Source organism: Mobula hypostoma, chromosome 28, assembly GCF_963921235.1.
Source record: "Mobula hypostoma chromosome 28, sMobHyp1.1, whole genome shotgun sequence".
NCBI lineage: Eukaryota > Metazoa > Chordata > Chondrichthyes > Myliobatiformes > Myliobatidae > Mobula > Mobula hypostoma.
The window spans coordinates 18,384,894-18,412,407 of NC_086124.1; the positions used below are offsets into that span (position 1 = coordinate 18,384,894).

At 42.1% G+C, this 27,514-nt stretch overlaps 1 protein-coding gene across 1 annotated transcript; it reads left to right on the forward strand.

The window, feature by feature from the left end:
* The first annotated feature begins 11,805 nt into the window (after nucleotides 1-11,805).
* LOC134338735 (uncharacterized) lies at nucleotides 11,806-26,366 on the forward strand. The gene is made up of 7 exons (XM_063034778.1): nucleotides 11,806-11,850; nucleotides 12,811-13,107; nucleotides 13,215-13,511; nucleotides 14,672-14,977; nucleotides 17,478-17,783; nucleotides 23,987-24,097; nucleotides 26,332-26,366. Exons 2-7 carry the CDS (start codon nucleotides 12,990-12,992, stop codon nucleotides 26,364-26,366), a joined length of 1,173 nt encoding a protein of 390 aa, XP_062890848.1. The 5' UTR covers nucleotides 11,806-11,850; nucleotides 12,811-12,989.
* The last annotated feature ends 1,148 nt before the right edge of the window (nucleotides 26,367-27,514 follow it).

Sequence of the window (27,514 nt, forward strand, 5' to 3'; positions counted from 1 at the left end):
GGGTGAGAAAGCTTTTAAAACCCACGGAAGGGAGAATCTTGAGAGGCTGAAATATCTAATGATACACAATCACCTGCATCGGATGGCACATAACCCTGAAGTATTTGGCTGAAATAATTGTGGGTGAATTAGTGATAATCTTTCAAGTATCAATTCATTCTGGCATGATTCCGGAGGAATGGAAAATTGCAAATATCACTCCAGTCTTCAAGGCAGGGAGAGAGGCAGAAGTGTGAAAATTATAGGCCAGTTCATCTAAACTCAGTGGTTAGGAAGATGCTGGAGTCGATTGTTAAGTATGTGGCATCTGAATAAATGGATGTTAAAATAGGCCGCAATCAGCATGGTTTTCTTTCGAGATGGTATTCTTTGAAGAAATAACAATCAGAAATGACAAAGCAGAATCGGTATATTTCGGTGACTTGGATTTTCATATGTCCTTTGACAAGTTGCCACATGAGGCAGCTTAAGAAGTTAAGATCCTATGGTATTATAATGAATGATCATGGTCAGGATCGCGGACCATACTAAGATAGGCGGAGAGGCAGGTAGTTTTTAGGAAGTAGAGAACCTGCCGAAGAACAGAAAGACATTAGGAGTATGCGCAAAGCAATGGCAAATGGCATATAGTGTCAGGAAGTGTATGATCATGCATTTTGGTTGAAGAAATAAAAAGATAAACTGTGTTACAAATGGAGAGAAAATATAAAAGTCTCTGGTGCAAAGGGACTTGGGAGTGCTCGTGTGGGATTCCCTAAAGCATAATTTACAGGTTCAGTCTGTAGTCGGGAAGGCAAACGCGATGTTCGCATTCGTTTTTAGAGGTCTAGAAAATAAAAACAACAATGTAATGTTGAACAAAAACAACAGGAATTCTGCAGATGCTGGAAATTCAAGCAACATACATCAAAGTTGCTGGTGAACGCAGCAGGCCAGGCAGCATCTATAGGAAGAGGCGCAGTCGACGTTTCAGGCCGAGACTCTTCGTCAGGACTAACTGAAGAGGGTGTCGGCCTGAAACGTCGACTGCGCCTCTTCCTATAGATGCTGCCTGGCCTGCTGCGTTCACCAGCAACTTTGATGTATGTTGATGTAATGTTGAGGCTTGATAAAGCACTGATAAGGCCTCACTTGCAGCATTGCGAGCAGTTTGGTCCCATTATCTGAGAAAGGGTGTGCTGATATTGAAGAGGTTTCAAAATAAGCTCACGAAAATTATTCCGGGATTGTCGTATGGAAGTGTTTGATCGTTTCCTACGGTAGCGGCGTCGAACTCCGGAGGACACAGCCTCCGAGTAGAGCGGCATCCTTTTAAAACGGGCATTAAGAGGAATTCGTTTAGGCAGATTGTTGTGAATCTGTGGAATTCATTGCCACAGGTGGCGGTGGAGGCCGATTCATTGCCTATATTTAAGACGGAGTTTGAGAGGTTCTTGATTATTCTGGGAATTAAGGGTGTCCGGGAGAAGGGGACTGACAGCGAAAATGAATCAACCATGATGAAATTGCAGGGCCGACTCGTTTGGCCAAATGGCCTAATGCTGCTCGTATGTCTCATGTTCCTGTGGCCTTATAGTTCCTGCTCAGTTCCTCCAGCACTTTCTATGTGTTAATCTCACTCGTTCGCTTCCGCCAGCCATTTGCTTACTTCTCCAAATTTCAGCATCAACATTTTCTTGTATCTCTGGCAGCGCTGAATAACATTCGTAACAATTCCATTTTTTTTTTGTCATTCCGTGTTGGTTTCAATTATATTGCAAAGACCGAGCAGATATAACATACTAAATGTTCAAAGATTTTCACAAAAAATGTTCACAACTGTTTATTTTCTTTGCAGCGTCAATGCCATCTAACCGATTATTTCACCATTCGCTCATTCGCAGGCTTCAACTTAACTCCGTTCCCAGCTGTATATGCACTCATTATTCTCTCCGTCTTCCGGGTACTAGGTGGGTTGAAACAACTCTTGAGGAATATGTAATCTGCGTATCGTTAAACAATCTGGAAATTGTCGCCCTCCTGGTAAAGAACCGTGGCGCCGTACTAACATGTTCGTCAAATCTTACCCTCCTAATCGCTTCATATTGAATGGAGCAGTAAACACCATCTAGCCACTGCACAAAATTGGTGGCTGCAAACTAGCCGCTTCCCAGCGTACTGTATAGGCAATGCTACACTGGTGCAGAGCTAAATAGAGAAGCGATAACTTTATATCATTGTGGTATATGATGCGGAGATATATTTTTTCCGTTGCAGCCATTGTTATTTTTAGCTTTTGTAAAAAGACCCCAAAAGTTCGCCTGTGATAAAGTTGCGTTTCCATTGTCACGCACCTGTGACGTACCTTTCACGAACCAGAAATAGTGTTAATTTCCTCTTCACCGATGCTTCAACTGCTGGTCATTTTTGCTAAAAATATTTAGTTGTTATACTGCTGCTGCGTTCTGTAAAATGACGGCCGATGTCAGCCAGACAGCATACAGTAAGTAAAGTGTTTACCTTTGTTATAGTAAGCTCTACAACCTATGTATTATTACCGAAAGAGATGTGGACGAACGTTTAGAAAATTTAAATTGCTCAATTTCATTTGCCAAAAAATAAAAATAAAAATACGAAAATTCTTCTCCTCACAATTTCTTCAGATCATCTGTCGATTTTTAAATGACAGTTTTGCTCTGACTTCTTCCATTATGATTGGATCATTGTAGAGATTTCTTTCATGATGTTGAGCGATATAACTGAGGTTGCGTTATTACTGATCTACAAACGGTTCAATAGAGCTCCTTTGCATCGGTATTTGAGATAACGTTGTACTTAGGGCTGTCATAGCCCATGGGGGCGAGATGTATGTAGTGGGGATAAGTATGTAGTGCAGAATTATTTCTACTGATAGGAAAAAGGGCAAAGTCTGGTTACGGGCGCCTTAAAAACAATCGCTTCAGGCAGCTCATGATAAAATGGCGGAGCAGACTCGGTGGGTCGAATGGCCGACTTTTGCTCCTTTGTCTTATGGTCTTGTCTTATGAAGCTCGTCAGCCGTAGTTGGCAGCTGATCTAGGAGAAAATATCTGATCTCTCCTACATTGCGGCTATATCCACTCACGGGTAATGCTTCGAGAGTAAACCCAAGGGAAAATAGAGCTCCCTAACGCAGTTCTATGTTGAGTCCTACGACGCCACTGTTGTCAAACTGTATTGGTCTCGGTCGTCCATTTGTATTCAACAGCTGCGTGGAGAGAGTGAATCTGGTAAATGGTATACAGCTTGTTCTCTATATCGCATTGCCCTGGCTTCGGTGCTGGCTTGTGTATGCAATCTAGACAGCTAGGAAGCAACAGTCATGGTCGACTCCGACTCTGTATGTATTTAAAAAAAATCAGTGAAATTTGCTGTATCTTCAATGTAGCAGATTTAACCATTTACCTCATCCACATTGCCACGATAATTTTCTTCATCCGTTCCTTGCATACATTTTCAACAGATGGGTGAGCAGAACACAAGCTTCGTTGAACGTATTGTCTTCTTGGGTAAGTGATGCAAAGAATGTTTCTACGACAGTGGGAAAAGAGTTTGAGTAGTTAAATTGCAAGCCGGACATCAGGTCCTGTACTCGTTTGTGTTGGAAATAGCCATTAACATTTGCTACATCCACTCATTTTCAACGACGGTGTTTGACATTTAAAAACGCAAACACGAGGAAATCTGCAGATGCTGGAATTTCAAGCAACACACACACAAAATGCTGGTGAACGCAGTAGGCCAGGCAGCATCTCTAGGAAGAGGTACAGTCGACGTTTCGGGCGACGAGGGGGAAGCCCAGAGGATGGGCAAGGAGTATAGTGAGAGGGTCAGTGGGAGAAAAAGGAGAGAGAGAAAACAAATAAATAAATAACGATGGTGTACGCAGGGGAGGTGGGGCATTAACGGAAGTTAGAGAAGTCAAACGCATCTCTCCCATTTCACGCACATCTGCTCTCATCCCATCCTCCCGGCACCCCACTAGGAATAGGGTTCCCCTTGTCCTCGCCTACCACCCCACCAGCCTCCGGGTCCAACAGATAATTCTCCGTACCTTCCGCCACCTCCAACGGGATCGCACAACTTAGCACACCTTTCTTCCACACCCCACCCCCCCCCCCGCTTTCCGCATTCGTCCCCCCACCCCCATCCTTTCCTACCGATCTTCCTCCCGGCGCGTCCGGTGCTCCCGATGCGGCCTTCCATGTATTGGCGAGACCCGTCGCAGGCTGGGAGACCGTTTCGCTGAACACGTACGCTCTGTCCGCCAGAGAAAGCAAGGTCTCCCGGTGGCCACACATTTTAATTCCACGTCCTATTCCCATTCTGTTATGTCTATTTATGGCCTCCTCTACTGTCAAGATGAAGCCACACTCAGGTTGGAGGAGCAACACCTTATATTCCATTCGGGTAGCCTCCAACCTGATTGGCATGAACATTGAATTCTCTAACTTCCGTTAATGCCCCACCTCCCCTTTGTACCCCATCCGTTATTTATTTATTTATGTGTTTGTTTTTTTTTTCTCTCTTTCCTTGTTCTCCCTCGTTCCCTCTCACTATAGTCCTTGCCCATCCTCTGGGCTTCCCCTCTCCCCTTTTCTTTCTCCCTAGGCCTCCCGTTCCATGATCCTCTCATATCCCTTTTGCCCATCAACTTTCGAGCTCTTAGCTCCATCCCTCCCCCTCCTGTCTTCTCTTATCATTTCGGATCTCTCCCTCACCCTCCCACTTTCAAATCTCTTACTATCTCTTCTTTCAGTTAGTCCTGACGAAGGGTCCCGGCCCGAAACGTCGACTGAACCTCTTCCTATAGATGCTCCCTGGCCTGCAGCGTTCAGCCGCATTTTTTAATGTGTGTTGTTTGACGTTTAAAATTCTGTTTTGCTTTAGCAATGCCATTTTATTTTTTTATTTCTTTTACTGCAATATTTATTGTGCATCGTTAGACATAAATCGATTTTGCTGTTTCATATAAGTTATGCCACTGTTGCTGTTCTGACATTTTATTGTTATTTTCAGGGCTTCTCCTTGCTGGTTGCCCATTTACTTCAGAAGGTTAGTACGGAAATAACTGTTAAGCTAACCTGTGCAGCAAACACAAAATGCTGCAGAAACTCAATTGGTCTGGCAGCATCTACAGAGAACAATAAAGGGACGACATTTCGGATCGAGAAATGTATTCCTTTCCATGGGTGCTGTCTTCCCTGCTGAGTTCCTCCACCATTTTATTTGTGTTGCTCTAGATTCCTAGAATCTCCAGCATTTCGTGTGTTTATGTTAAACTACTTGGCCTCCTATTGCCTAAACTCCATTGTGAATCCAGAATACTTGTCAAAGTCACTGAAGCTCCAGGTGAAGGTGAATGAGGAGAACAAAAATAGAAAATACAGAAAACAGGCTCATAGAGCAAAACACACACCGCATAGTGACTCCACGTACTGTAATCACAAAACAGACCGACAACTTCTCTGGTTACTCGTCCTCTCAGTAAGTATACACAATCCATTGGGATATACAATAATCACGTTTGTCATCGACATTTGATGACTAGCTTTTTGTCCTTCACATTTCCTTTGTAAGTATTGTGCGACACTCGCAGGATTCCTGAGGAAACTCTCCAATTTCCCATTTTTAACGCGTGCCTCGTGCCTATTTTATAGTCATGATGTCCTCGGTGTTCCATCTCATGCCATGTTTCTATGTAGAGAAAAAAAAATGCTCTGACATCGAAATTAAATACTTACGGTGGTGTGTATGTTTGGTTCTGAGTGTGTTAGCATGAATATATAGTAATGTGTTTTATTTGATTTGATTAGTTTTCAATCATTTTCAATGCTTCATTTTGTCCAGTTTTAATGGACAGACATTCTTAACAACAAAACAGCAATGCGCAGCCGTGGCACCTTTTGAAAATCGCCCGTCCATAATTAACCATTAACGTTTAGACCATTAAATCTAGGATATAAACTTATTTGGCGAGGGATAGTAACTGAAGTAAGAGTGCTGAGGGTGAGGTAGTTTGTTTAGTTGGTTTATTAACAGAGGCAGTTTGTAAATAGACAATATAGACAATAGGGGCAGGAGTAGGCCATTCGGCTCTTCGAGCCACCACCGCCATTCACTGGGATCACGGCTGATCATCCACAATCAGTATCCAGTTCCCGCCTTATCCCCAGAACCTTTGATTCCGCTATTTTAAGAGCTCTATCCATCTCTTTCTTGAAAGCATCCAGAGACGTGGCCTCCACTGCCTTCTGAGGCAGAGCATTCCAGATATCCACCACTCTCTGGGTGAAATAACTTCCTAACAAGGAAAGGTTGATGAATTTACCGTCCACAGCATGCATACAATGTAAAAGGCGGACAATATTGGAAAAGGTGAATACAGAACTGAAGGTTTTATATATGAACGTGCGCAGCATACGGGTTAAGATAGATGAACTTTTAACACAGTTACAGGTCGGCATATATGCCGTTGCAGGCAACACTGAAGCGTGACTAAAAGAAGAAGGTTATAGAAAGGAGCTTAACGTAAGTAATGTAAGATCAGCAGCAGCAGACGGGGTTGCGTAGCTCTGTTAATAAAAATAAATGAAATCAATTTATTAGAAAGAGTTGACATAGGGAGATGATAAGTTACAAATTACAACGGCGGGAGGCGGGGGTGGTGGAAAATGCATGCCAAAAGATCAATGCTACGATAGTTATGGAGGATTACAGGCCTCTGGTAGATTAGGAAAATCAGGTTAGTGCCTGCTTCCAAGACAGGGGTATTTTTAGAATCCCTACGAGATGATTTTTTAGAGCAGCTGGTGGTTGAGCCCACTAGAAGATCCGCTATTCTGGATTAGCTGTTGTGCATTGAGACGGAATTGATTACAGAGATTAAGGTAAAGCAACCACTGGGGACAGGTGACCATTAAATTTTAGTATTCACGCTACAATTTGAGAAGGAGAAGGTAAAGTCAGACGTATTAGCATTGCAATGAAGTAAACGGAATTCCAGTGGCATGAACTAAGAGCTTGTCATCATTGTTTGGAAAGGAAAATTGGTGGAGATGACGACTGAGCAGTAACGTCTGGAATTTCTGGGACCAATTCTGAAGGATCAGGGTATATGAATGATAAAGAAGTATTCTAAAGGCAGGAAGACACAACAGTGGCCGACAGGAGACTTCAAAGCCCGCATAAAAATCAAACAGAATGCATATAATACACCTCAACTTAGTGGAAAACTGAGGGGTGAGAAAGCTTTTAAAACCAACGGAAGGGAGAAGGATCTTGAGAGGCTGAAATATCTAATGATACACAATCACTTGCATCGGATGAGGTATTTGGCTGAAACAATTGTGGGTGAATTAGTGATAATCTTTCAAGTATCAATTCATTCTGGCATGATTCCGGAGGAATGGAAAATTGCAAATATCACTCTAGTCTTCAAGGCAGGGAGAGAGGCAGAAGTGTGAAAATTATAGGCCAGTTCATCTAAACTCAGTGGTTTGGAAGATGTTGGAGTCGATTGTTAAGGATGTGGCATCTGAATAATTGGATGTTAAAATAGGCCTCAATCAGCATGGTTTTCTTTCGAGATGGTATTCTTTGAAGAAATAACGAACAGAAATGACAAAACAGAATCGGTATATTTCGGTGACCTGGATTTTCATATGTCCTTTGGCAAGTTGCCACATGAGGCAGCTTAAAAAGTTAAGATCCTATGCTATTATAATGAGATAGCAATATGGATAAAGCATTGGTTGATTGGCGGGAGACAAAGACTGGGAAAAACGGACGATTTCCTGGCTGGCTGTCGGTAGCCTGGGGTGTTCCACAGAGGTCTGACCGCTTGGTTTTATGTTTAAATCCATGGCATCGATGACGGAATTGATGGAATCATGGTCAGGATTGCGGACCATACTAAGATAGGTGGAGAGGCAGGTAGTAGAAGTAGAGAAGGAAGTAGAGAAGCTGCCGAAGAACAGAAAGACATTAGGAGTATGCGCAAAGCAATGGCAAATGGGATATAGTGTCAGGAAGTGTATGATCATGCATTTTGGTTGAAGAAATAAAAAGATAAACTGTGTTACAAATGGAGAGAAAATATAAACGTCTCTGGTGCAAAGGGACTTGGGAGTGCTCGTGTGGGATTCCCTAAAGGATAATTTACAGGTTGAGTCTGTAGTCGGGTAGGTAAACGCGATGTTCGCATTCGTTTTTAGAGGTCTAGAAAATAAAAACAACGATGTAATGTTGAGGCTTGATAAAGCACTGATAAGGCCTCACTTGCAGCATTGCGAGCAGTTTGGTCCCATTATCTGAGAAAGGGTGTGCTGATATTGAAGAGGCTTCAAAATAAGCTCACGGAAATTATTCCGGGATTGTCGTATGGAAGTGTTTGATCGTTTTCTACGGTAGCGGCGTCGAACTCCGGAGGACACAGCCTCCGAGTAGAGCGGCATCCTTTTAAAACGGGCATTAAGAGGAATTCGTTTAGGCAGATTGTTGTGAATCTGTGGAATTCATTGCCACAGGTGGCGGTGGAGGCCGATTCATTGGCTATATTTAAGACGGAGTTTGAGAGGTTCTTGATTAGTCTGGGAATTAAGGGTTTCCGGGAGAAGGGAACCGAGAGCGAAAATGAATCAACCATGATGAAATTGCAGGGCCGACTCGATTGGCCAAATGGCCTAATGCTGCTCGTATATCTCATGTTCCTGTGGCCGTATAGTTCCTGCTCAGTTCCTCCAGCACTTTCTATGTGTTAATCTCACTCGTTCGCTTCCGCCAGCCATTGGCTTATTTCTCCAAATTTCAGCATCTACATTTTCTTGTATCTCTGGCAGCGCTGAATAACATTCGTTACAATTCCATTTTTTTTTTGTCCTTCCGTGTTGGTTTCAATTATATTGCAAAGAGCGAGCAGATATAACTTCCTAAATGTTCAAAGAGAACCAATCCTGTAATTTCGCGATATCCTACGTCCAGGGAATAGCAATTTGAATTGAATGATTGGCTGAGCAATGGGAAAAGGGGAATTTCTTGATCATTTTCAAAATAATCAAAATATTCGTCAAAAAGCACATTAAAGCCAAAAAAATCTGCATTGCAAAAAACGCGTATGTTTTTTTTTTAAATTCCCTCTGACCAAGGACGAGAACGCTTGATGTTTACTTTGTCTGTTGCCAGGCATATTCCAGATACACCATCTTGTTTATCGCCGCAACTTTGCTTCATTAGTTATATTTTTTTCTGCTTATTCAAGGACAACGTAAACCGACGATGATGATGAATCCACCCCTGGAAGGTGTCGTTAAAGGGGAAACAGTTAACCTGGAATGCGCTGTTGGTTCTCCGTGTTCGGGTGGATGGCTTTCCTTGCACAAGTACAAACAGGAAACATTTGACGCTCAAATACGAATCACGGATCCAAAATGTTCAAGCGCCTTTACAATTGAAGCGATTATAGACACGTCTTACACATGTGCTTTCAACTCAGTTGGAGCCCCATACCTTAGGAATGTAGTGTACAGTGATCCCGTGTCAATTTCTGTACTCGGTAAGGGATACCTCTGGACGTGTTCACGCTGTTTTAGGAAGTTTGTTGTATCTATTCAGCTGCACTTATAATGTTTTTAGACATTTGGATACAGCAGGGAAGCCAATAGCTTACAATGCTAGGGGCCGTAGATAGAAATTAACGATGCAATTAATGAAAATATCCTTATAAACTGCGGAAGAGACACGAGAGACTACAATTGAATCTGGAGAGAAAAAAAGCATACCGTGGGATGAACTCAGTGCGTCGAGCACAATCTGTGGTAGGAAGAGATTTGCTGACATTGATTTCCAAATGAACTTGTTTACAGCGTATAGAACATATAACAGTATAGTCGCAGGAACAGACCTTTCGGTCCACAATTCCTTTCCTCTCATAAATGTGGCTCAATTCTGTTACACCCTACAGAAATTGATTTGTAGATTGAATACCAACCGCCTAGGCAGGTAAGTGGAATTATAGCATAGAAACAGAGCATTGAGTTCACCGAGACCATGAAAATCATAAAGCATCAATTTAAACAGACACTACCTTAAACTTATTTTATTCTCGCCCTCAGTATTTAACTCCTCACCAATGCCCGCAGATGCTTTATATTTGCCAAATAATCTAACACCTAGGAGGCATAAGTATAAAACGAACTACGTTAGGGAAACCCGTTCAGGAGAATCCTGCAAACACCATAGACAGAGAGAAAGGAAAATCACAAATGAGCCCGCTTTGCTGCCTCTGTGAGGCAGCAGCTGCTCGGTAAATTCAGGAACTTAAAAGCGATTTTGAAATTATGCTTAGTCTCAATATTTACTCTCACTGGCAGTCTGTTGGACACAGGTAGGAATTTTGCAAAGTTATGGGTAAACGCTGGCAGATGAAATCAAACTTGGTCTGAATCATTGCGCTTGTCGAAATATACGTTCACATGTAAGTTAGTGCGTAGATTTAATTTGAAATGCTTCTCGGGAACATGACCCTATCACCCATTCGCCAATGTTGCGAGGAAAGACCAACAAATATTTGCAGCGATACGAAGCTTAACTTAATCCAGATGTCTCTGCGTATGTTCAAATAAGCAATTTTCTATCCGAGCAAACTAATGGATTCTCAAGCACAAATGAAAGTATATTTATTTTCCTCATTTGTACCAGCCTATAACATCAATGCACTGTGCTGCTTGATGAATTCTCACCTCTCCACCCATATACACACGCACATACGTACGATTTATTCTCATGATAAGAGTCTCATAACAGCACAAAAAAAATCCTTTCGCCCCAATTTATGTACGGCAACCAGGGATAATATAATTTAGTATCACAGATTCATGAGGTTATGCAGCTTTGAATAAGGCCCTTTGGCTCATTTGGCCCATATCTGTTTGTTTATCCGATTTTCCTACGCGTTTGAACCATATCCACCTGAGGTTTTCCTACAGATATACCTGTCTCTTCAATTCCAGCTTGCACGTGTGCTCTCCAGTGTCTGCATTAATGACTTGGCTCCCGAGTCTGTTATTAATCTTTCCATTCTTAAGTTAAACCTCGGCCTTCTAGTTTTGATTTGCCTTCCTCTTCCATAGAAAACAATAGTTTGTCCAGTAATGGTGATTATTCCCATTATGATTTCTACGCCTTCTGAGGGGTTACCTCTCAGCCTCTCATTCTTCAACGAATGAAGTCCTAACCTGAGAAATTCATCACAAATCAACTTCTAGCAATATTGGCCTCAATGCATTTCCTCTTTTTGCCCCAAGTCCTCTGAACATTTTCTATCGACATGCCACTTCAAAGATGTTTTAATGTTTGTACTTATTCTAGCCTGTACCACATCGCGTGGCAACTTTTTCCATAAATCCACAGAAGTTTGATGCTAATCTACCTTGAATGTGGCAATAATAGAATTAGCCTAAATGGCAGTGCGATAGCAAATGCATACTGTTATGTTGCACTGTTTGTTTCACCTTTACCTTCCACTAATTTCAGATCGTCCGATGATGCCGGAAATACATCTGAATAGCAAATTTACAATATTTGTGAAAGGAGAGACCGTAAAGATTGCCTGTCTACTGAGTATGAGTTTCTCGTGTAATCAGATGTACTTGCTTAAAAACGATGAGAAAATATCCAAACAGGGAGTCCAAAGTGGCGTCCACAGCCATTTTATCACCTCATTTGAAACTGTACCGGATGACTCCGAACATTACACCTGCCAGTGTGCTTTGTTAGTATCTGGAAAGTGGCTGACATCATATCCCAGTGATGCGATCAGTATATCTGTTATAAGTACGTATGTTTGAGGTTTATTGCTTTGAAGAGTGCTGTACAGCATTATACCAGGTTTTCTACATCAGTGCAACAACTTTTTCCAACGTGTTTCGCGGCGACGGGGAATGGATTTATAGTGGTTGCGATGTTCCAAGGCTATAGACCTTTTATTTAAACTGTAAATATGTTTTCTAGGACACTCACAGCCGGCACTCTCCCCTTCCCTCCCCCCCCCCCCCACCCTCTCCGTGTTGAGCACGTTTGGAATTACAGTTAACTGTAATTTGTCTCTGTAACACTTGTCCGTACATGACTTTATATCAGGTTACACACATCAAAGTTGCTGGTGAACGCAGCAGGCCAGGCAGCATCTCTAGGAAGAGGTACAGTCGACGTTTCAGGCAGAGACCCTTCGTCAGGACTAACTGAAGGAAGAGTTAGTAACAGATTATTAACTCTCTTACTAACTCTAACCAATCTCTTACTAACTCTTCCTTCAGTTAGTCCTGACGAAAGGTCACGGCCTGAAACGTCGACTGTACCTCTTCCTAGATATGCTGCCTGGCCGGCTGCGTTCACCAGTAACTTTGATGTGTGTTGCTTGAATTTCCAGCATCTGCAGAATTCCTGTTGTTTGCTTTTATATCAGGTTGTCGGTTTTCTTTTTATTTGAGTTTTTCGTCGGGGGCTAGAGGATTTCCTCTGCATTCCGCAGCCTTGCATTCTTTTACCAACGGTCCATCCGCTGCTCTGCACCCATTGAACAGATAATGTTCTAGTACCATGCGTCAAACGACATCCCCGACTGTCCCTGCAGTATTGCACACGTCTTTTGTCTGATAAACAATATCCGACCTGTAACATCGGTTCTGATTCTCTGTCTCACAAATGCGTCCTGGCGTACTGAGTGTTGCATTTTCCTTTTTCAGTTTCGCAGTGATAAACCTTCCCCACATCTACCTGTTTACCTGTCCTTAGGTCGGCCCACGAAGCCAATCCTCTCTCTAAATCACACAGAAGATCTAATTGTGAAGGGCGAGTCCGTGGAACTGAGATGCGCCGTTAAATTTTATGCTTCTTCTACGAGATATTATTTATACAAGAGTGAACTCCAAACATTCGATTTTCAATATCGTACTGAAAAGGATCGACATTTCATGACGTTTCTGATTACACCAAGCGCCACTGACTATTACACCTGCGTCGTTGCAGTGTACGTGCTGGGACACTGGGAATATTCAGAACACAGTGACAGAATGAATGTCTCAATAATCGGTAATAATGCCACAGATGAAATATTATATCACATTTGATCGTTAATGTATTAGGCATTAAAATAAGGTTTCCAAATGTAATAATATTGCTTGTTATCCATTAATCAGATCGCCCACGGAAGCCGACAATCAGTACAAATTGGAATGGAAATGCGCTTCTCAAAGGGGAGACTATCCAGCTGAAATGCGAAACTGAAAGTCAGTATTACGTTCGCAATTTTGCTTTGTACAAAGGCAAAGACGGACACTTGGAGAAGAGCATACGTGTTGACTTTGGTTACAATACTGTCGCGTTTGAAACTTCAGTCAATCACTCAGAAATCTACTGGTGCGCCTACCAAGCGGTAATATCAGGGCACATGATAGACTCAGAGAGAAGTAGAAGCTTGTATGTACCCGTAGTTGGTAAGTCCAGCAATTGATAACAAAAATTTTCTACATGACCAGAATCCATAAACGTCTGTCTAGATATTTCAGAGGCAGGTGTATTGTTGGCTATGTACTAACACACACAATATGGATCTGCCGACCTACCAAGACTCATATTTCTTTCATCCTCTTCAATCTCTAATTTTTAAAGATTATCGTTTGTTTATTTTTTAAGTAATCTGGTAATTTGTTTATTATCGTCTCAAGTGCCTAGATGCGGTTTAAAAGGAAAGTCTGTGTGCCCGAAAAAAGATAGATAAATTGATAGATAGATAGATATACTTTATTGATCCCAAGGGAACTTTAGTTAATTATCCCGTATACAAATAGGACGCCAATCAAATAAAAATATATTAAAGGAAAACTTTCCGTTTTCAGACTACAAAGAAGGCAAAGTTTAAATAAAGGAATGAAGGGCAAAATCTACGACTGAAGACAATGAAAGTTCAGTAATTTATCATTAGCGTATAAGTTAGTCCTTTCTATCAGTAAGATGTAAGATCACGGATTCAGTATTCAATTCAATAGCCCGTAGTCATCAAAATTAATTTGCAACATTTTTATTCAACTACACTAAATTTTATTGATATGTACTCTGTCGATGCACTTAACACATAGGGTTTCCTGAGATTATAAATTTAGTTCCATGACATAAGAAAAAATGAAATAAACATTAAATAATGCGTTTCTAAAAATAGCATGCCATTTAGTATTACTGATTTTATTTTATTTTAATTCATTTCAAGATTCATTTTGGATCAAAACCATCTGTCCCATCGTGCCGCACCGCCCAGCAATTCATCTATTTAACACCAGCCTAATCACGGAACAATTTACAAATACTAATTAACCCACGAGCCTGCACATCTTTGGAATGTGGGAGGAAACCTAGTTGCTCATGGGAGAACGTGCAAACTGCATACAGACGGCGCCGGAATTGAACTCTGCAATGCCCCGATCCATAATAACGTCCTGCTAACCCGTGAAGTACCGTGGCGCCCTTAGCTTCGTTTCAATAAATATTTCTAGCGTGTTTTATTTCATGCACCTCCAAAATCCTAACTAAAATATTAAATTGCCGGTGTCTGACCTTGGACAGCATATTAATGATAATTTAAATTGTTATATGATTGCAGGTCCTCTCAAGAAACCAGAGATTTTCCTGAACGAAAATTTCCCTATATATATAAAAGGGGAGATGTTGCTACTAACATGCAAAGCACCAGTGCGGGGACCAAACAGAACATTTCACATCTACAGTGTAAATAAGACATTTCCAAATACAACATCTCGCATCATCGAGGGGACACTTTCGGTAACCTTGGACCTAACAGGGGTGTTGCATGCCGGGAAGGAAATCTACAGATGTCTTTATAAAACAATGGTCCGAGGACGTCAGATTGACTCGGAGCAAAGTGATCCATTGGTAATAAGTGTAACAGGTCAGTGGCTTCTACTGCATTGTTTGTTTTCATTTGCCTTCAATTTATTGTGTTCCAATCTATGTACTTTGGTCACTCGGGGGCATTTCTGTTTGTTTTCATTCAGAACCCTATCCTTGCTGGCATTCTTATTAAATCATTTGGCCATATTTATAATTTGTTTCTTACTGTCACATGCACAAAAATAGAGTGAGCATGGACTCCGCAAAGACCATTCCTCACATAAGATTTCGAGGCAGTACCAAAAATTAGTATGGGAAATTTTCGAAGTTCAAAGTAAGCTTTATTATCAGGGTACATATATGTCATCATATACAGCACTGATTTTTTCCTGTAGGCATACTGGCCAAATCTATAGAATATGAACTATGACAGGATCAATGGAAATCAAATAGAGCTGAGAAAACAACTCTCTGTGTACATGCAAATATAAGCATATAGCAATATATAACGAGAGCAAGACAAGCCAAGGTAAAGAATGGGATCATTGGTTGTGCAAACATCTCAATATGTGAGTGCAGTTATCTACTTTTGATCAAGACCCTGATGACTGAGGATAGACAACGTTCTTGAACATGGTAGTGCGAGTTCTTAGGTTATTGGACCTTCTACATGATGGCAGCAGAGAGAAAAGAACATGGCCTGGGTGGTGAGGATCTTTGATGATGGATGGTTCTTTCCTGCGACAGCGTTTCATGCAGATATGCTCAATAGATGGGAGGGCTTTACCCGTGATGTACTAGGCCGAATCCATTTTATTTTAATGCATTTTCCTTTCAAATGCGTTGATGTTCCCAGAAAAGGCCGTGATGCTGTCAGTTAATACACTCTCCACTATACATAGCCATAGTCATAGTCATAGTCATACTTTATTGATCCCGAGGGAAATTGATTTTTGTTACAGTGGCCCCAACCAAGAATAGAGTATACATATAGCAATGTAAACCCATAAATAATTAAATAGTAATATGTAAATTATGCCAGGAAATAAGTCCAGGACCAGCCTATTGGCTCAGAATGTCTGACCCTCCGAGGGAGGACTTGTAAAGTTTCATGGCCACAGGCAGGAATGACTTCCTATGATGCTCAGTGTTGCATCTCGGTGGAATGAGTCTCTGGCTGAATGTACTCCTGTGGCCAACCAATACATTATGTAGTGGACGGGAGACATTTCCCAAGATGGCATGCAACTTAGACAGCACCCCCTTTTCAGACACCACCGTAAGAGAGTCCAGTTCCATGCCCACAACATCACTGGCCCTACGAATGTGTTTGTTGATTCTGTTGGAGTCTGCTGCCCCAGCACACAACAGCAAACATGATAGCACTGGCCACTACAGACTCGTAGAACATCTATAGATGTTTGCCAAAATCTTTGTTGCCATACCGAATCTCCGGTGACTATTAAGGAAGTAAAGGCGCTGACGTTCTGTCTTTGTTATGACGGTTATATGATTGGTCCAGAAAGAAATATCTGCAGCTAGACAACTGCGGTGCAGAGGCCATGACGTAATACATCGAGAGTACAACACTTCATCGTTATTCTCTTGTTGCCAGTTTAATAGTCTTACCACAATGGGATAAAAATTGTACATGAGTGAGTCGGCAAGTTTTAGCAAGCTTCCGTATATTCTACCCAATAGTAGGTGTAGAAGATAAAACTGCTGAGGAGATAAAGGTCAAGATCATGTTGGTTGTTTACTGAGGCTTCGGGAAATATAGTCAGACGTGAAGTGGCAGATTTTCCTGATAGCCTGGGTTACGTTCACAAGCGTTTGCAATGTCTTTCTGGAAGAGCTGCTGCCATACCATCTTGTGATGGATCCGGGTAGGATGCTTTCTATACTGCATCTGTGAAAATACTGCTGAAGGTCAACGGGGATATATCGAATTTCATCAAGCTTGTGAGTACGTAGAGGCGCTTGTGTCCTTTCTTGACCATAGCATCGAAGTGGCAAAGATGCAAATTATAAGTGATATGCTTACCTCGGGATGTGAAGCTCTCAAAGTCATGGACACAGGCAAATTTGTGAATGTCACTGTACTTTCTTTTCAATGACGGGATCTCAGTTTTGCTAACATTGAGGCAGAAATCGCTACCTTGTCTTCGTATCACTACATGCTCTCTACTTTCTTCCAAAATTGCAACTCGGAGGAATATGTTTTAGAGACGCAGGAACATCATCCTTCGTTTTATCTCAAGGCACACTTGCCAATGTTACAATTCCAATATTTGAATTCTAATATTTCAATGTAAAGCTCTTCTGCATCCCTGGATGTATCAGAGTCTGAGTCGCAAAAAAAAAAAATTGTTGTTATATAAGGTAGATATTTCCCCAGAAAAAAAACAGTGGTTTTTATTTACATTTGCCATTTCGTAAGACTAGTAAAAAAAAATAATACTGAGGTTGAAGAACCAAAGAGCTTGTGCGGTAGTGTTTTCTATAACGATGCCAATGTTTAACCAACTATGCATCACTGTTTTTGCGCTACTTTGCAGATCGTCCGTTAAAACCAATAATTGCGCTGGAAAGTGATGACCCGATGACAGGGAGGGAACAAAATCGCAGTGTTCGTTGCACAGCTCCCCAACATTACACTGTTAATAAGTTTTATTTATACACAAATTATGGAAAACAATCTTATAAATATAGCAAATCAAACGGGTTACATTCCGCAACATTCAACCTCACGGAGCCCCTTTTAAATTGGAACGTCGAATATCTTACCTGTCAATATGAGGTATGGATATCCGGTCGATCAATAGTTTCAGAGATCAGTGATCGTCTGTTTTTCATCCGATCAGGTAAGAGAGACAATGCTCATACAACCCTTCCAGAATTATGGTATAACTCATAAACGGTAACTCATTTACAGAATAATTTAAATTTACCTTCTCCTTCCGTTGAAGCAGATACCATTAGAGATCAATTACCTAATTCGTTCTCTGTCATGGACTTTTCAACTCTGAAAATAAACCTTAACTGGGATTTAAGGTTTGAAATTTTTTGAGATTTGAAATGCAAGCTATAAATATCAAGAGACAGGAAGAAACGCAGTTTCTGTAATGTTCAGGCAACGAAGTTAAGACTCGGAGGTCCAAATACATATCACCCAAAAAAAAAAATAACAAGGCCATAAGATCAGAAGACTTAGGCTCAGAAATAGGCTAGTCTACTTTTGGACACAGCACTGTCATTTCACCATGGCTGATCCCGCATCCCATTCACCCCCATACACCTGCCCTTCACCATAACCCTTGATATACCAACCAGTCATGAATCGATCAATTTCCACTTTGAAAATTCCCACGGACAAGGCCTCCACGCAGTCTGTGGCAGAGCATTCCAAAGATTCAGCACTTTTTGACTCAAAAAGATTCCTTCTTATTTCTGGTCCGAATGATAACTCCTCAAATTTGAGTTTGTGTCCTCTAGTTCTGGATACACCCATCAAAGGAAAGATTCTCCCCACGTTTTCTATATCTTGTCATTTCAACATTCAGTAGGTTTCAGTGCGATCCCCACGCATTCTTCTAAATTTCAGTTAGCGCGAGCTCAAATATGTCGAACACTCCTCAGACGTTAACCCCTTCATTCCCGGAATTATCCTCGTGAAATATTTCTGGACTCTCTGCAATGATAATACATTTTTTTGAGATGGGGGGTCAGAACTATTAACAAGACACCAAGTGCGGCCTGACTAGTGTTTCATAAAGCATCAATATTATCTGCTTCTCTGTATATTCTATTCCCCTTGAAATAAAAAAACAACGTTGAATTTGGCTTCTTTACCACAGACTCAATCTGCGAATTAACCTTCTGGGATTCTTGCACGAGAACTCCTAAGTCCCTTTGAACCTGTGATGTTTGAATTATTCCCCATTTAGATAATACTCTGCACTATTGTACCTTTTACCAAAATGCACTTTCATACACTTCCCAACACTCTATTCCATATCCCAAAGTTTTGCCCATTTTTCGAATTCGCCTAACTCCAGCTGCAATCGCTTGCTTCTGCAGCACTACCACTCCACCTATTGTATCATCGGCAAACTCTGCCACTGCCACAAAGCCATCTATTCCACTATCTAAATCATTGACAAACAACTTGAACAACAGTAGCCATCCCAATTCTGACCCCTGAGCAACACCACCAGTCACTGACAGCTAACTAGAAAAGACCCCCTTTATTCCCACTCGCTGTTTCCTGCCTGTCAGCGATCCCTCTATCCGTGCCTGTATTTCCTGTAACAGCATTAAGATTTATCTTGATAAGCAGCCACATGTGAGGCACCTTATCAAATGCCTTCTGAAAATCTAAGCAAGTGACATCCGCTGCCTCCCCTTTGTCCACTTTGCTTTCCATGGGACAGGATCATGGGACACCTACCCCTCGTACCCCATCCGTTATTTATTTATTTATTTATTTATATACACACATTCTTTTTCTCTCTCTCCTTTTTCTCCCTCTGTCCCTCTCACTTTACCCCTTGCCCATCCTATGGGCTTCGCCTCTCCCCCTTCTCTTTCTCCCTAGGCCTCCTGTACCATGATCCTCTCATATCCCTTTTGCCAATCAACTGTCCAGCTCTTGGCTCCATCCCTCCCCCTCCTGTCTTCTCCTATCATTACGGATCTCCCCTCCCCCTCCCACTTTCAAATATCCTACTTGCTCTTCTCTCAGTTAGTCGTGACGAAGTGTCTCGGCCCGTAACGTCGACCGTACCTCTTCCTATAGATGCTGCCTGACCTGCTGCGTTCACCAGCAACTTTTATGTGTGTTGCTTAAGAATTTTCTGTCTGCCTAGCACTGTTTCTTTTGTAATAGCAATGGCACTCACTTTTGCTCCCGGACACTCGCGGATCTCCAGCGTACAGCTAGTGTCTTCCACTGTAAAGAGGGAGACAAAGAACTTATGAAGTACACCAGCCAATTCTTTGCCCCCCACTATTACTTCACCAGTATATTTTCCAGCGGTGCAATATCAACTGTAGCCTCCCTTTTATCATTTATAAAGGTGAAAAGAATTGTTAGTTCACTGCTTTATAGTATCGGCTAGTTTGCCCTCAGATTTAATCTTTTTCCACTTATAGCATTTTACTTGCCTTTGATCAACCAACTTCTCTGGCTTTAGTGCAGTCCTTAACTTCCCTTTGTCAGCCATGGCTGCCTAGTCCTGCGATCTGCGAACATATTCTTCCGGGGAACTTAACTATCCGCCGCCTTGTGAACTATTCCAGAGACTTTAGCCACCACTGTGCTGCTGTCATTTCCCCCAGTATCTTTCTCCAATCCACCTGAGCAAGCTCCTTTCTCATGCCTCTGTAATTTCCCTTATTCCGTTGGGATACTGATACATGTGACCTATGCTTTTCCCTCTCAAATCTCAGTATGAATTTAATTATGCTATGATCACTGCCTCCTAAGGGTTCCGTTACCTTAAGCTGATTAACAAAATCGGGTTTATTACACAACACCTAATCTAAGATAACTTTTCCCCTAGTAGGGTCGAGCACAAACTGCTCTGAAAAGCCTTCAACGTAGACATTCAACAAATACCCTCTCTTGTGATCGGACGCCAAACTAATGCCCCAGCATATTGAAGCCCGCCAGTACAATTGTGACATTACAGATATCATGCGGTTTCCAGCTCCCTTTGCAATCTCAACCCCACATCCTGATTACTATTTTGATGTCTATCTATGATTCCCATCACGATTTTTAACCTTAACTCCACTCACAAAGATTGACCATTCTCTTGCATTATGTCAACAGTTTCTAAAGGTGCAATTCAATCTCTTACCAACAGAGGCACACCATCTCCTATGCCTTGCTGCCTGTCTTTTCGATACAAAATATGTCCTTTGATGTTAACCTCCTAGATATGACCTTATTTCAGCCACGACTCAATGCTGCCCAAAACATTATACCAAGTAATTTCTAAATGCACCACGAGTTCGGCCACCTTACTCCAAACGTTACGTGCTTTTAAGTACAACACATTCAATCCTGCATTCTTCGCCTTTTTGATTTTTGCCTCTGCGGTACGACTTAACTCTTTGCCCTCTCTGCAGTTGTACCGAATCATTGGTTTGTCCTTCATTACATTAATTTTACATATTGCATCGTCTACTTGTGAACCTGCTGGTTCATCGTCAGTTCTATCATTCTGGTTCCCATCACCCTGCCATATTAATTTAAACCACTCCCAATAGCTCTACCAATCCTGCCCACAAGGACATTGGCCCCCTCGGATTCAAGTGCAACCTGTCACTTTTGTACAGGTCACACCTGCCCCAGAAGAGGTCCCAATGATATAGAAATCTGAATCCCTATACCCGGCTCCAATGTTTATCCGGTATTTCATTCTATTCCTATCCTTAACGTCACGTGGCACAGGATGCAAACCCGAGATTACTACCCTTGAGGTCCTGCTTCTCAGATTCCTCCCTAACCCCCGTATTATGTTCTCAGTATTTCCTCCCTCTTCATGCCTATGTCGTTGATACCAATATGTACCACGACGTCTCACTGTTCACACGTCCTTTTCAGGATATTGTGGCCGCGTTCAGAAAAAAATCGTGGACCCTGGCACCTGGAAGGCAAACTTTTCTCCGTGTTTCCATTTTGCATTCAGAGAATTATCTTTCTGTCCCCCTCACTGCAGAGTCCCCTGTTACTGTTGTCCTACTTTTCAGTTTCCTACCTTTCTGAGCCACAGGGTCGGACTCTGTGCCAGAGGCACGGCCGCTGCTGCTTCCTCCGGTAGATCCCGCCCCCTCCCCCCCAACAGTACACAAAATAGAGTACTTATTGTTGAGTGGGACGGCCACAAGGGTGCTCTCCATTATCTGACTTTGTCCCTTCCCTCTCCTAACAGTCACCCATTTATCTCTCTCCTGTAGAATTGAGATAACTACCTCCCTGTAGCTCCTGTCTATCATTGCTTCACTATCGCCAGCAAGCCGACAGTCATCGAGCTGTAGCTTCAGTTCTCTAACACGATCCCTAAGGAGTTGAATCTCGATGCACCTGATGCAGGTGTGTCCATCGGGGAAGCTTCTAGTCTGCAGGAAATCCCACATCTGACACCCAGAACAGAATACAGGCACTGCAGACATAACACTATTCGCTCAAGAGTAAAATAAGAAATAAAGAATGAACTTACTTGCTTACTTTGCGTCTGCCTGTTCCCGCCGAATTACTTGTTGAGCCAAAGCCTTATTACTCTGTCTCAGGCTACTCCAACGACGACCGTTCCCATGATAATCGCGAGGCAGTACCTCTCCTTTCTAGAGACTGAGTTTTAAAGCTCTTCACCGGACCTGCGCAGGGTTGCTTCTGATGCATCATCGCAGTACTCCAATTGAAGAGGTGTCCAGAAATATCCGCCAGAGGATGCATTATTTGTTGTCCGTTCTCTTGCCATCCTCCCTATATCCAGTATATTTATATTACAGTACATGAGTATTACTGCTTTCAGTCCTGACAATGTTCTCCTCAACTTTTCCTTCCAGCCTCCACTGCAGGATGTCAATTGAGCAATGACTGGAACTGAGTTCACGAAAAAAGTTCAGACATTCCATGTTTTTTCCTGTAGTCTAGCCATACCCTGTATAATATCATATTATTTGAGCCATAGACCAATGGAACACGAATACGCGTTTGTCGGCTCATTAGGCCATACGAATCGCATTGGCCGCATGATCCCAATTTCCTGCATTCCGCTTATAACATTCCAAGTTTCACCTTTCCATTCACGCATTCAGTGACTTCTTAGATGTTATATTGATGTACATGCATTATCTGCTTCTTCTGGATGCTCATTCAGCTATTTATTAGACTTTGCTGATAAAAATTGATCCTTGCCCCCCACGCGTCATAAAGCTATGCCCCTATTTGTAGGATCTTGGACCTCGGGGAAAAGACATTTGCCATCCACATTATGTCTCTCATAGTTAACAAAAATGGATAAGTTTGCCCACATTCTCCATCTTTCTAAGGAATAAAACGCTAGCTTGGACAGTCCTTCCCTATACATGAGTTTCTTTTGCTTTGGCAACGCCTTTATATATCAATCTAACCCCGGCTTTCCGATAACATGGTGTTGAAAAGAGTGCACATTGCTCCAAGCGCTGTCTGGCCACGGTTTTGTACAACCGCAGCTCCTCTACTCAGTGTCTTATTCGAAGACGCCCGGCCTACTAACAACAATTCGCTATCTTCTCTACCTGTGGCACCACTATAAATAAACTACTTTGTCCCTCTATTCCATGACTCCCACTAGAGGCCTGCAATTTATAGTGGAATTTCTACGCTGGTTTAGCTTTCCATAATGCATCTGCTCACATTCATTTCTTTATTGAAATGCATTTACCACTCCACGACCTGGTTCCCCAATTAATAAATCCCCCTGTAATCTACAGTCGCCTCAGTCACTATAATCAAAACTTTCAAATTTCTGAACGTGCTGTAGAAAGAAGAAAATCTCCACAAGTGGAAACCAAAACTTGCTCCCAAATTCCTGCAAAACGAATGAAAGGTCGACTGTCATGAGAAATAGATCTCTTCAACGAAGCTATTGCATAAATAGAGTAATACATTTAAGGGTTCAGCGAATCCATGACGAATCCAATGGGGATAGTTTGTTAGTATAAGAACAAATTTACTTTAATGCAAAGTAAAACATGGTCAGAGATTTGTTTTTTGCCCTCGACCGTATAACGGGTGAGAGCAACTCTCTGTCTGCCTGTGCTAGTCAGCTGCGCTTGAGACAGACAAACATACTCAGTGCTCATGCTGCAGATTACATGAACGCTGCTATGAGGGGCTATGGGCAGACTGCCCGAGGTATGACGCCTAGTTTCTAGGTGAATCATATTGATGTATACAGTGATTATCTTTTCGTAAGTGTGCATCGATAATTAGCGTGAGTCTGTTTGTAAGTTGTTACTATTCCGTGCTTTGTTGCTGAAATAAAGAAACTCATTATGATTCTTCCTCAAGATTCAATTTTCGAATGGCATTCCTGGCAATTCATGCTTTCCGTGGGAGCAGCGGTGCTTCTGTTTATGATCGCCGTCCTTGTGTCTGTTACCGTGGCGAGAAAGAAGAGAGGTAATTAGTCCTTGACTAACAGTATGCACAAATTAGTAGTATAACTATATGGTAGGACGCATTGTGCAAAGTATAATATTATTACATTTGACAGTAATTATAGACTATCGGTTGAACTACTCCGCAAAAGATCTCAGCGGGAACTAAATGAGATGATTTAATGGAGTTTTCTGAACATTTTGCAGAAGTGTTGAGAATATACTACATACGCATTAAATGAAACATACGTATATGTTTGAGTTAATCGGATTTGTCAGGTGTAGCTGGGGCAACGTAGCTTGAAGGTCCGGAAGTGCCTTCTACGTGACGTATCACTAGCTAAATAGATAAAAATAGGTGCATGGGAAGGAAATCGTCCATTTCAAATCAGGATTATGTATTTCGACGAAGTTCTTCATCCATCTAAACGTCGATCTTCTACACTGCCCCCAGATTTCCTGATTTCCTTACAGTTAGAGAGCTTAGGACCGAGGTGGAGCCCACAGGAATCAATATTGAACTTTTCATAACTTGCTTTCATTTATCTTTTTATCAGAAATGCATATTATGATTTCATTAGTTATCCTCGGTACCTTCTGCTATACTTGTGTATATTGCTTACTTGGCATGTCGCAAGTGTCACATATTATCACCGTTACATAGACATAGAATAGTCCAGCGCAGTACAGGCCCTTCGGCCCGCAATGTTGTGCAGACCATCAAACCCTTCCTCCCATATAAGCGCCACCTTAGATTCCTCCATATACCTGTCTAGTAGTCTCTTAAACTTCACAAGTGTATCTGCCTCCACCACTGACTCAGGCAGTGCATTCCACGCAGCAACTACTCTCTGAGTAAAAAAACCTTCCTCTAATATTCCCCTTGAACTCCCCCCCCCCCCTTACCTTGAAGCCATGTCCTCTTGTATTGAGCAGTGGTGCCCTGGGGAAGAGGCGCTGGCTATTCACTCTGTCTATTCCTCTTATTATCTTGTACACCTCTATCATGTCTCCTCTCATCCTCCTTCTCTCCAAAGAGTAAAGCCCTAGCTCCCTTAATCTCTGCTCATAATGCATACTTTCTAAACCAGGCAGCATCCTGATAAATCTCCTCTGTACCCTTTCGAATGCTTCCACATCCTTCCTATAGTGAGGTGACCAGAACTGGACACAGTACTCCAAGTGTGGCCTAACCAGAGTTTTATAGAGTTGCATCATTACATCGCGACTCTTAAACTCTGTCCCTCGACTTATGAAAGCTAACACCCCATAAGCTTTCTTAACTACCCTATCCACCTATGAGGCAACTTTCAGAGATCTGTGGACATGTACCCCGATATCCCTCTGCTCCTCCACACTACCAAGTATCCTGCCATTTACTTTGCACTCTGCCTTGGAGTTTGTCCTTCCAAAGTGTACCACCTCACACTTCTCCGGGTTGAACGCCATCTGCCACTTCTCACCCCACTTCTGCATCCTATCAATGTCTCTATGCAATCTTTGACAATCCTCTACACTATCTACAACACCACCAACCTTTGTGTCGTCTGCAAACTTGCCAACCCACCCTTCTACCCCCACATCCAGGTCGTTAATAAAAATCACGAAAAGTAGAGGTCCCAGAACAGATCCTTGTGGGACACCACTAGTCACAATCCTCCAATCTGAATGTACTCCCTCCGCCACCACCCTCTGCCTTCTACAGGCAAGCCAATTCTGAATCCACCTGGCCAAACTTCCCTGGATCCCATGACTTCTAACTTTCTGAATAAGCCTACCGTGTGGAACCTTGTCAAATGCCTTACTAAAATCCATATAGATCACATCCTCTGCACTACCCTCATCTATATGCCTGGTCACCTCCTCAAAGAACTCTATCAGGCTTGTTAGACACGATCTGCCCTTCACAAAGCCATGCTGACTGTCCCTGATCAGACCATGATTCTCTAAATACCTATAGATCCAATCTCTAAAAATCTTTTCCAACAGCTTTCCCACCACAGACGTAAGGCTCACTGGTCTATAATTACCCGGACTATCTCTACTACCTTTTTTGAACAAGGAAACAACATTCGCCTCCCTCAAATCCTCCGGTACCATTCCCGTGGACAACGAGGACATAAATATCCTAGCCAGAGGCTCAGCAATCTCTTCTCTCGCCTCCTGGAGCAGCCTGGGGAATATTCCGTCAGGCATCAGTTACAGACATCAACATTATTCAATCGATTGCACTTACTCTCATTCTCTGTATCTCAGGTAAATGCGCGTTCTCTGATTCACAGTCCGAATAAAAGGGCTTCGTTCAGAAATACAGAATTTTACCTATCCACAAACACTGGATGATCTGCTAGTTTTCTTTCCAACTTCTGATTCTCTTTCAGCATGCCGGTTTCTGCAGACGAATTTTTACCTGTTTATTTTATTTCCTTCTATTCATATTTGACACAAGTGATCTCAGAACTTCTCCTGCTCTTCACAGAATGCTTTCTGAAACTTCCTGCCGCGAGCATGAAGAACCTTGCATGTCATTTTTAATCACGCTTTCAACCAGAGGTTTTACACTTTCCTGACAACTTCTAACGATCCATACGAAGGCTCGCAATCAAAAAAGGCGAGCGTTTCATTTCTGTCCACCGATGTAACATAACCAGATGAGGTAATCAAGTCATTTAATTGCTGCAACGCACATTTAGTAATGAAGGAACTCAGCAGGTCAGACAGCATCTATGGAAATGAATAAACAGCCAGGAACGTCGCCTGTTTCCATCGGTACTCATGACCTGCCGTGTTTCTCCGGCATTTTGTGTGTGTTGCTTTCGATTTCCAGCATCTGCCGACTTCTTCCGACTTCCTGGTATTAACTATGTTAAAATATTAACTATATTTTAATATTTGATCTCAATTCAAGCGCATACAGTCTCTTGTACCTCCAATTCCATGATCCCCCTCCTTTCTACTCCTCGCGGCGAATAGTAGCTTTGTTCTTCTATGAAAAGTGTCGTCGTCCACAAACTCTTCGTGAAATTCATTGAAGTCAGTTATATTTTAAGTAAACCGTGTAGAATCTTACCCTGCGCAATCTCGGTTCATGCGATAAATTTCCCTTCCCTGAAGGTATAGATCCAATGAATTAAATATTGCCTCTCTGTGTTCGTGTTCCCCTGTTAATTAAACAGACCAGCACTGGCCACGTGACTCGAGGTCCTATTTAATCAATGTTTTCCAAAGTTAGAGTAAGAAATCATTAAAATCCTGCTCAAACCTTTTAAACATAAATAGAAAAGTAAGCTCTTTTTTTTTCTAATTGATTGAAACTTTGTATTGTCATGATTTAACTGTGTTGGCCTGTATTTACTTGTTTTCCTGTGAATAGCAGCATTATCCATTTGTTTCAACGTTATAAAATTCATTCTGTTGTGTGTTTAGTGACTTGAATCAG

What these genes read in the sequence shown, in the direction of transcription:
- LOC134338735 (XM_063034778.1), top strand. Translation starts at nt 12,990, where the DNA reads ATGACGTTTCTGATTACACCAAGCGCCACTGACTATTACACCTGCGTC. An exon ending in CTTGTATGTACCCGTAGTTG is followed by an intron (nt 13,512 to 14,671) that starts GTAAGTCCAGCA and finishes ATATGATTGCAG; the next exon opens with GTCCTCTCAAGAAACCAGAG. An exon ending in ATTGGTAATAAGTGTAACAG is followed by an intron (nt 14,978 to 17,477) that starts GTCAGTGGCTTC and finishes GCTACTTTGCAG; the next exon opens with ATCGTCCGTTAAAACCAATA.